This window comes from Gossypium arboreum, chromosome 1 (genome assembly GCF_025698485.1).
Source record: "Gossypium arboreum isolate Shixiya-1 chromosome 1, ASM2569848v2, whole genome shotgun sequence".
NCBI lineage: Eukaryota > Viridiplantae > Streptophyta > Magnoliopsida > Malvales > Malvaceae > Gossypium > Gossypium arboreum.
The window spans coordinates 116,615,819-116,627,145 of record NC_069070.1 but is presented as its reverse complement, the minus strand read 5'-3'; the positions used below and the strand labels follow the sequence as shown (position 1 = coordinate 116,627,145).

Genomic DNA, 11,327 nt, shown 5'->3' with positions numbered 1-11,327 from the left:
CAAGAACTTACTGACTGCCGACTTTGTGACGTTGGCGTAAGAAGTGGCCTCTACCCATTTGGTGAAGTAATCTATAACCACAAAGATGAAACAATGTCCATTAGATGCCTTTGGTGAGATTGGCCCAATGACATCCATGCCCCACATGGAGAAAGGCCATGGAGAAGTCATGACGTGAAGGGGTGAATGAGGTACATGAATTTTATCTCCATAGATTTGGCATTTATGGCACTTCTTGGCATAGTTGATGCAATCTCCTTCCATAGTAGACCAATAATATCCTAATCTCATGATCTGTCTGGCCATGGTGAAACCATTAGCATGCGTCCCACAGACACCCTCATGAACCTCTTCTAGGATTTGCTTAGCCTCGACAGCGTCCACACATCTTAGGAGCACTTGGTCTTTTCTTCTTTTATACAGGATTTCTCCATCCAAGACATAGTCACTGGCCAACCTTCTTAATGTCCTCTTGTCATTCTCAGTCGCTTGGTCTGGGTATTCACGACTCTTCACATATCGTAAGATATCCTGATACCAAGGATGGTCATCTTTCTCTTCTTCTTCTTCGATGTTGCAGCAATGAGCCGGAGCCTCATAAATGCTCATTTGGATAGGCTTCATATCCTCTTGCTTGTTCACTTTGATCATAGAAGCTAAAGTTGCCAAGGCATCAGCCATCTGGTTTTCATCTCGTGGGAGATAGCAGAAAGTGATATCGTCAAACTCCTCGATTAACTCAAGAACCAGTCTTCGATAACTGATCAGCTTGGGATCTCTTGTCTCCCGTTCACCTTTAAGCTGATAGATCACTAGCGCGGAATCTCCGTATACCTCTAATGCTTTTATTTTGCGTTCTATGGCTGCACGGATGCCCATGATGCATGCCTCGTATTCCACCATATTGTTTGTGTAGTCAAAATCTAATTTACTGGCAAAAGGATAATAATCTCCGCTTGGGGATACCAAGACTGCCCCGATTCCATTACCTACAGCATTTGAAGCTCCGTCAAAATTTAGCTTCCAAGGGTGGCCTTCTTGAGAGTCTTCTTCTGTGGTTGCAACATACATTAGATCTTCATTCGGGAAATCAAAGCTCAATGGCTCATAATCTTCTAGAGCTCTACTGGCCAGAAAGTCTGCTATTGTACTCTCCTTTACAGCCTTTTGATTCACGTAGACTATGTCGAACTCAGAAAGTAGAATTTGCCAACGAGCCATTCTTCCGTTCAAAGCGTTTGATTCCATCATGTATTTCAAAGGGTCCAGTTTTGAGATGAGCCAAGTTGTGTGGTACAACATGTATTGCCTCAGTCTTCGGGTTGTCCAAATCAAAGCACAACACAACTTCTCGATCGGCGAATATCTCGTTTCACATTCAGTGAATTTCTTGCTGAGATAGTATATTGCTCTTTCTTTTCTTCCAGTCTTGTCATGTTGGCCTAGCACGCATCCTATGGAATTCTCGAACACCGTCAAGTACAATATCAGTGGTTTATCCGGACAAGGTGGCATCAGTACTGGGGCATTGGATAGGTAATGCTTGACCTTGTCAAAAGTTCTCTGGCACTCCTCATCCCAAACACCTGGATTATGCTTCCTAAGGAGATGAAATATCGGATCGCATTTTTCTGTCAGTTGTGAGATGAACCGAGTGATGTAATTCAGCTTTCCTAGGAAACCTCGAACTTCTTTTTGAATACGTGGTGGAGGTAATTCTTGTATAGCCCTGACTTTATCTGGGTCGACCTCAATTCCTTTTTCACTGACCACAAATCCCAACAGTTTTCCTGACTGGGCTCCAAATGTACACTTTGCGAGGTTGAGTTTTAGTTGGAACTTCCTTAACCTTAAGAATAGTTTCCTCAAGACCTGCACATGCTCATTTCCTGTTCTGGATTTTGCAATCATGTCATCGACGTAAACTTCGATCTCCTTGTGCATCATATCATGGAATAAAGTTACCATGGCTCTCTGATATGTTGCTCCCGCGTTTTTTAGCCCGAATGGCATAACTTTATAACAAAATGTTCCCTACATGGTTACGAATGTGGTCTTTTCCATGTCTTCTGGATGCATCTTTATCTGGTTGTATCCCGAGAAGCCGTCCATGAACGAGAAAAATGAGTAACCCGCCGTGTTATCCACTAATGTATCAATGTGAGGCAACGGAAAGTTATCTTTTAGGCTGGCTTTGTTCAGATCTCGATAATCTACGCACATCTGTACCTTTCCATCTTTCTTAGGAACTGAGACTATATTGGCCACCCATTCTGAGTACTTGACCACTTGTAAGAAACCGGCGTCGAACTGCTTCTTGACCTCTTCTTTTATTTTCAACAAAACATCGGGTCTCATCCTTCGGAGTTTCTGTTGAACTGGCTTGCATTCTTCCTTTATAGGGAGTCGATGTACCACGATATCGGTATTCAATCCGGGCATGTCTTTATATGACCAAGCGAAGACATCCTTAAATTCCTAGAGTAACTCGATGAGGTCTCGCTTTGTTTCTGCAGCGATACTAGCTCCAATTTTCACCTCTTTTTCTTCTCCTAAGCTCACAATTTTCACCGACTCTTTGTGAGGTAAGATTTGTTTCTCCTCTTATTCTACCATTCTCAACAAATCAGGAGATAGGCCACAATTTTGGTCATCTTCAAAATCCTCCGTGTCCTCTATACAAAAGTCTTGTTCGAAAGGAATCTCTGAGTCATTGGCAATATCGCTCATATCATTGATATCTGGGGACCTGTTATGGATGAAGAAAGAAATCCAAAGAACAATGAATCTAAGAATATTTTATTTGTATGGTATGATTATGAATGAATTGGAAAGAATAAAAGAATATTCACTCAAGATGATACGCAAAAATGCATTTTTCATTGAAATAACGATATTTGGACATATGCCTATTTCATAAAAGGATTCTTACTGCCTCTAGGCTTAGAGCAATAAGCTTGTTTTGAACATTACTCTGAGTTAACCCTAAAAGTTACAGGGATCTCCTCCACGGTCCAATTGTTCAAAACGCTTCCAGGGCTATAAGGGCGAATTCCAGCTAAATTTTCTTCAGTTTTCCCTTCAGATATGGCGTTAATGCTCAAACTGTCCAATATTTCTTCGGCGGGCTCTTTCCTTGTCGATCTTCCTTTAGAGTGAATAGTCCCTCCTGAGACGAATGTTTTGGATAAATGAGGGAAGGTCATCGGCTCCCACTTGACCTCCTCACCGCACAAACGCGCTCTCCTCATCTATTGCCTTTTCTCCAGCTCTTTCTTCTTTTGCTTGGCATCTGGCTTAAATCCTCAGCCAAAACGGTCTCATTTTTCCTTCAACACTGGTACCTCGATCCTTCCTTGGAGGCATCTTCCAAGTCCTTTCCCTGGCAAAGCTCCTTTGCCTACAGTTAATCGTAGGCCCATCCTTGTGGTTTTGGATATTCTAGGTGCTGGGATCTTGTTTCCTTCAACGATGAATGTAGCATTGACAAATTCTAGTAATCGAAAAGAACACTCTATCGCCTCCTCGTCTGTACCTACGTACGGCGCATCACTGGTGAGAGATGCAATGATATCTTCCTCCGCGTTTATCGTTACCAACCTACCCTCAGTTACCAACTTCAACTTTTGGTGTAGGGACGACGGCACTGCCCCCGCCGAGTGAATCCACGGTCTCCCCAATAGATAATTGTATGATGGCTTGATATCCATTACCAAGAAGTCTACTTCGTATGTATTTGGGCCAATCAAGAGAGGTATCTCGATCCTTCCCATCACTTTTCTTTCCGTACCGTCGAATGCTCTCACGACGTTTTGACATGTCTTCATGTGAGAGTTATCCACTGGCAACCTATTTAACGTGGACAAGGGCATGACATTCAATGCCGATCCATTATCAATCAATACCCCCGACAATGTGTATCCTTTGCAGCGAGTGGTAATGTGTAGGGCCTTTGTAGATCCCATGCCTCCCGATGGTATTTCATCATCATTAAAGAAAATAAAATTATCCGCGCTGATGTTATTGACTAGGCGATCGAGTTTGTTAACAGAGATGTCATCCGCAACATATGTTTCATTTAAAACCTTCATCAATGCCCTTCGGTGAGTATTTGAACTCAAGAGCAAGGCTAGTACGGATATACGAGCTGGCTATTTGTGCAATTGCTCCACAACGCTGTACTCGCTGTGTTTTAAGAATTTTAAGAATTCCTTAGCCTCTTTTTCAGTTACAGGCTCATTGACGGGTGATTCGGGTCTGGTCGTCTTTTCCTTTTCTTGTTCAATGACCACGGATTTTCCTTTAGCTGATTCTGCCTTTGTGTTCAGAGTATAACGCCTTCCGCTGCGTGTATAGAAACCCTCGTCTTGACCTTTCTCAAAAGCGACAACTGGATTCTCCCCTCCCGGGATCGTTACATTGCAGTCGTAATTCCACGGAACCCTTTTGCTATCCTTATAAGGGAAAGCAATGGGCTTTTAAATTATGACCTTTGGCACAATTGGTACTCCGACTTCACTGACTCTTGGTCGGGATATAATTACGACCGGGTGATTGACCCCTCGGACATTGTTGGTTGGCCCTTGCTCTGACGTGCACACATCTTCTCCCTCGAGGCCCTCAGTATACTCAAAGAATTCAATCTCTTTATTTTCCATCAATATTTGTACCATTGCCCTGAATTCATTGCACTCCTGGATCTCATGACCCTCTTCGTTGTGATATTCGCAGTAGTATTTTGCTCCTTCGGGCTTCTCCCCTAAACATTGTGTAAGTAAACCTTCTTCTACCATTTTCTTCCAAACCCACTTCAATGGAGTCTTTACCTCTGATATATCTATCTTGGTTCTCCTCCCTTCATTTTCGACTATCGCGTTTACCCCTTCATCTGAATGACTGGGTAACGGATTTCCCGCCACATTAGGTCCTGTGGGATCATCGAACTTCACAATGCCCATCTTTATGAACCTTTCGACCAATTTCTTGAAGGCCGTGCAGTTTTCAATTGTGTGTCCCGAGATTCCTGCATGGTATTCGCATTGAGCATTTGCGTCATACCACTTAGAGAATGGAGGTTGCATGGGTTTTAGGTAAAATGGGGACACTACATGTGTGTCGAACAGGTTCTTGTAAAGCTCCTTATACGTCATTGGAATTGGCGTGAATTGAACTCTTTCTGTGTTAGGCCTTGGGTTGGAATCCTGTCTTGTAAAGCCCTGATGGCCAATAGTCACTGCCCTTGGTTGGCTCACTGTGACTGGCTTGGAATAACTTTTATTGTATATGCTTGCATTGTTTACTTCACTTTCTTTCCTTCTAGGAGCCGATCTTTTGGCACTTTCTCCCGCTTCAATTTTCCCACATCTCACCGCGTTTTCTATCATCTCCCCAGACATTACTATGTCCGAGAAGCTTTTAGTAGCACTTCCTAACATGTGGTTAATGAATGGGGCCTTTAGAGTGTTGATAAATAGCATGGTCGTTTCCTTCTCCAAGAGGGGTGGCTGAACTTGCATCACTATTTCCCTCCACCGTTGTGCATACTGTTTGAAGGTTTCACTCGGCTTCTTTTCCATGTTTTGTAGGGTAATTCTGTCAGGTGCTATGTCCGTCACGTGACCGTATTGTTTCATGAAAGCTTGAGCCAAGTCTTTCCACGAACCAATTTGGGCACGGCTGAGCTGGTTATACCACTTGGTCGCAGATCCGATCAGACTGTCCTGGAAACAGTGGATCAACAGCTGATCATTGTTAACATACCCTGTCATCCTTCGACAGAACATCGTAATATGAGCTTCAGGACAGCTCGTCCCGTTATACTTTTCAAACTCCGGGATTTTAAATTTCGGTGGGAGGACCAGATCTGGGACTAAGCTTAAGTCCTTAGCATCTATCCCGCCACAGTAATCAGCAGCTTCCATTGCTTTGAATTTTTCCTCAAGCCATTTGCACCGATTATCGAGTTGTTTTGCCATATCTACTTTTCCTTTCTCCATTTCTGCTATGTCATCAAGGTCCGAGACAAATGGATTAGCTGGATTATCCCCGGGATTAGAGCCTGATCCTATAGGAATGTTTATTGGTGTCGAGGCATTGGCCTGGTATTGCTGGGGCATAATAGTGACGGATACCGTTCGTGGATGCACCTCCGACTGTGGTTGAGTATTTATCGAAGCAAAGCCTGGAGGATAGATAGGGTCTTCATTATCGTTCCCCATGGTGCTCTTCCCTTTCTCGCGTTCTCTAGCCAGCAACTGCGCCAACTGGCCTATTAGATTATTTTGGGATTCTTCCATTTTTTCCTTCATATCTTGTTGTATCTTAGCCAGTTGCTCTTGCATCTGTGCTTGTAATTGCTCTTGCATTTCCCTTTGCATTTGTTCTATTCTCTCTAATCTCTGATCCATTTCCTTGGTTTTACGGCGGGTATAGTAGCTGTGTTCGGTTGGTTGATTCTCGTTGGTTTCTAGATTAACTGAAATAATTTTGTTTAATCAGGGTCTTTTCACAAAATTTAATGCACATGATGAAATGTAATGCAAATGAATGAATGCAAAACAAAAAAGACGTTGATTCTAATTCAATTTCATTAGAAGAACTTCACTAGAAGAAAAATTTCCTTACATAGAACGGGTGATTACATATACGACTTTGCCCTAATGCCCAAAGCCTTAATTTTTCTAAGGAGCCAAGCTAGTTTTCGGCCTCGATCGATTTCGACTCGTACTTTAAGCTTAATACATCAGCTTGAAGCGCCAAGGTTTGCAAGTGATCGGCTACCTTTCGAACTCGAGCCACGCCTTCGCCCATGACATAATCTCTATCTCTAATCTGGTTCGAGAGTGGTGAAGTTGTTCCGCAATGGTCGTTGTTTGCCTCAGCAGTTCCACTCAAATTTTACTATCTCGTAGTGCGTCTCGAGTTCTTCTACTTTCCTTTCAACTCTTCGATCCTCGCTTTCGGACTAGCTTTCAGCTCAATTACCGAATTACAGCTACGATGTTGATGAAGTGATCTTTCCAATTCAACCACCCGGGCACGTAACTTCTCCTTTTCGTTTTGGCTTTCTAACAAACTCTTTTTCAGAGTGTCCTCTCGTATTCGGGCATCTTGAAACCTTTTCTCCCAATAGTCGGCTCTAGTCTTTTCTACTTTGATCTCTTGACGCCATTGCTCTGACGTTTTACCTAAACCGGCAGTTCTTATTGACATACGCAGCTTCTTGTAATCGGTTTTCAAACTATCCAAACCTTCCTCGGCCTTGTTCTTTCCTTTCCTTAACTTTTCAGCCTCTAGCTTGTGGATATCGACGTCTAATCCCAATTTCATTTTCTCTTCTTCTAGCTGTTCTATCTTCTTCCCCAACTCTGAGTTCCTTTTCTCAAAGTCTTGTTTAATGATCTCTAACTCGGATGGGATAACCCGTAAATGCTCCTCTATCGGTTGAGTGTTCCCTTGATTCGGCCTAGGGATGTTGTCGTTGACTCTCCTACCCCACCACCATTCATACCCGGGGGTGGTCATTGGGCCTGTGGTAAATCCTTTCATTCTTCGAGCTTGGTTCCATACATCTGATATCTCGCGAACCCTCTTTTTATAATTATTGTCTTTATAGGAGAACTCACATTGTGCCAAACCCTGTGTCACCGGTATAAATTGCCTTGATCGATATTGCCTTAACACCATCAGTGGAGCGTATCCAATGGCTCCCCATATTCCAGCCAGAGGGACCCAGTCAAAATTGCCGCACCTATATAAGATCTCATCAGGAATCAACCACGGAGCTCTCCATTCAATGTCTTCGGCCCGCAAATTCTGGAGAATAGTTATCCATTTTTCTTCTGAGATGTCGTCTCGCCTCGGTGTGGCCACGAATTCCCTTAATGGGGAATAATCCTTAGAGAAGACCCGATAGGAGACCTTCTCCACCTTCCAAAAATGGCTGTGGAACCAGGCTAAAAGAAGCTGAGCACAACCAATAAATCTTCCCTTGCCCGCTCTCCGGCATGCATTCAAGGATCTGAAAGTTTCTGCTAGTATTGCTGGGACAGGTGTAGTACCTTTATCAAGCCGGTCGAATAGATCTGAGACCGCTTCATCTATGTGTCCTAGCGCCTTGGGAAAGATGATCAAACCGTAGAGGCTTAAGGCAAAAACATCAACCCTTTTCTTCGAATCCGGGTGTGCAAGAATCAAGTCCCTCAAATTCTTCCAAGGAATACACTTACTATCCCCTTTTTGCTTGATGCGGGCTGCAACCTATTGCTCGCTCATCCCCGTTACATTCATCAACTTCTTCAAAAAGGGAGGGATGTTGACAGTCTTGAATAGGCCTGTCACCTGAATCTTTGGGCAATTAAGTAACGCCATGTATTCCTCAACAGTAGGTACTAAATCAACTTCTCCGAAGGTGAAGCAAGCTATGTGAGGTTCCAAAGCGTGCGAGAGCCCGGAACAAGTACTTATCCACCTTTACATCGAGCAAATAGGGTAAATCACCGTAGTTACAGTAAAAGAGTTGCTTGACTTCACCATTCCAACTATTCCATATATCCTTTAACTCTTGCAGGTTATTTTGAGTCACACCGATGCAGTGAAATCCCACAACTCCGATTCATATCCCTCGGTCAAACTATCTCCTTTCTCTTGTTGCGTTCTCTCAGACCACACTCGGACTGCCGCATTATCCTCCACTCTATCAAGAAATCCTTTTTCCATGCTAAATTCTTCTATTTAGTAATCGAACGTAAATCAACACCCTTTTATGATGAAATGCCATGCGAAAACAATCAAAACACAACAAGTTAGTACAAAGAATAGAATTCAAAACAAATAAGGAGTAAATAAACGCCTAATAGGGTAACCACTAGGGTTCGGTGTGGTTCTACCTAGGGTAGGCTCCTAGGGCTCATTACATGTAGTTCGGTTCTAAGGTAAAGGTACCTGAACCAGCAGATTCCTCGACCCTCGCCCATTATAGGCTCATACGGACCGAGTTCGATTCAGGGGAATACATTTCCCTACGGCTATACGGAGATGAAAACCTCACGAAGACGCAGGTACGGATGTATCCCGAAAGCGATCCACTATCCTATACGGAGGTGAAGACCTCACGAAGGAGTAGTTTCTCACTTTCACTTAAGAGGGTGAAATTGACCAATAATGCGATGCAATATGCAAAGAAACATCATAGAACTAAACTACTTAAATCAAGCGTATTATGAAGAAGGCCACGAAAATAACAAACAATATGCAATGCAGATAATTTAAAATCGATTTTCAATTTTCGAAAAAAACAAAAATTAACCAATTTAAGGCTTGACTCTCTAATTCCCCAGTGGAGTCGCCAAGCTGTCGAAACCATTTTTTTGAAAAAAAACTGGGAATCAACTTTGGTTTTGAAAGCGAAATTAAAACGGGAGTCGCCACCGATCTTTATTAGGTGTGATCGGATCACCTTTGTTTTAATAAATCAATTTTAGTTTACTAAAACAGTGCCTTTGGTCTACGAAACTTGAGAGGATGGGTTCGGGAGTCGATTACGTGCGAGGAAGGATTAGCACCCTCGACACGCCCAAAAATTGGTACCGAATTGATTAGTTAATGTCTTAATGTCGAAAGTCGAAAATCGGGAATGGATTTTAAAATACAATCCTTTTTATTGACGTCGATTTTAAAAATGCTTGAGTTAGCTTGAATCGATTGTTTAGAGATTTCCTTGTCTCGAGATATCAGAGTATCACATCCCGTAAGTTAGGACACAATACCATGAATTCCCGAGCATAAAGTTGTCCCCTAATTTGAATGAGAATTTCATGTGTTTTAAAACTTGAAAAGGATATTTTGCCATTTAGAAACAATAAGGAAATCGAAACCCCGTAAGTTAGGGCACGATTCCTTGATGTTCTAAAATGCAAAACATTGCCTTATTTGGAAAATTTCATTTTTGAATAGTAACGAATGCGATATTTAAACGACGTGTATTTGTTAGGTTGAAATAAAATGATTTATTGGATAAATGTATTGGGCTTAATGAATGATACGGCTTAGGCTAGATAAAACAAAGATATATCGTAGAGCACGGGATAATACAACATGAAATACAATGTTTATACAAGCAAATGACAATAATGAAAATACGAATAAACCAAATATAATACATACAATGGTAACATTCACATAACATATATCACTTAGGCATTAATCACTAGTAATCAAAGACAAATGAATTAAATAAGATATAACCATTTTTTTAAAAAATAAAGCAAATTAAAATGAATAAAGTATAAAACAAATTTTATGATGGTAAGAAATGAATTTAAAATAAATGATGTGAAGAGAAAGGAAAAAAAATCGATAATGTACAAAAAGAATATATGTAAAAGAAAATTTAAAATAGATAAGATACAATACGTCAAAGAAATAATTAGTATATATATAAAATAGATATAATGATTTGAAATTGATAGCATATATAAAATTTTACAATAAATAATAAAACAATTTAAAATGAATGACACATAAAGCAAGTTTATGAAATGAATGATGTAAGAGAATTTTAAAACCTATATTATAAAGCAAGTTACAAAAGATTCATATGAATAATTTTAAAATGGGTGATATATATATAATTAAAAGTGTAAAATAGATAACATGGAATAAGTAGAATGGTTTTAAAATAAGGTGTAAAATAACTTTGAACTAAATAATATATAAGTTAATTTAAAATTATAAATATGAAGTTTAAAATGTATAATACGTAAAAGGATTTAAAATAGACAATATAAATATACTTTATAATAACGCTTTAGATATGATATATAAAAATTATTAGAAATACATAATTCATAATAACTAAAGAACAAACAACGTAATAATTTGAAATAGATATATGGCAAAAACAGTTTTGGGAATAATAGCAAACATATAGAAACTTAAAATAAATGGTATATATACATAAATTTTATGACAAATAATATAGACATGAGTACATAAAGTTTAAAAATGGGTAATACAAAACTTATAATACATAGAATACTAAAATAAATGAATAAAAGGTTTAAGATAACCCAATAATTTTAAATAAATAGTACATGGAACGATTTAAAATAAAAATGGTACTTTGGAGTAAAACGTAGCAATCTATAATAACTAATATGAATAAGGATCTTAATGTGAGGTAAAATAGTATAAAAGACCCAAAACAGATCAATAAAAGGTTTAAAACATAATGTGAAAGATTTAAGAATGAATATGCACAATAATGGAACATAAAAACAAATAGTCTAATAAAAATGAAGACAAAATATGTAATATATGTATGCATT

General features: G+C 40.1%; 1 protein-coding gene across 1 annotated transcript; it reads right to left on the bottom strand.

Annotated features, from left to right (window-relative positions):
- Positions 1-4,151: 4,151 nt before the first annotated feature.
- LOC108458914 (uncharacterized) lies at positions 4,152-6,407 on the bottom strand. Its single transcript, XM_053019341.1, has 2 exons — positions 4,545-6,407; positions 4,152-4,454 (listed from the first exon to the last, which is right to left on the bottom strand). The coding sequence occupies exons 1-2, from the start codon at positions 6,405-6,407 to the stop codon at positions 4,152-4,154; spliced, it is 2,166 nt and encodes a 721-aa protein (XP_052875301.1).
- Between the last annotated feature and the right edge of the window lie 4,920 nt (positions 6,408-11,327).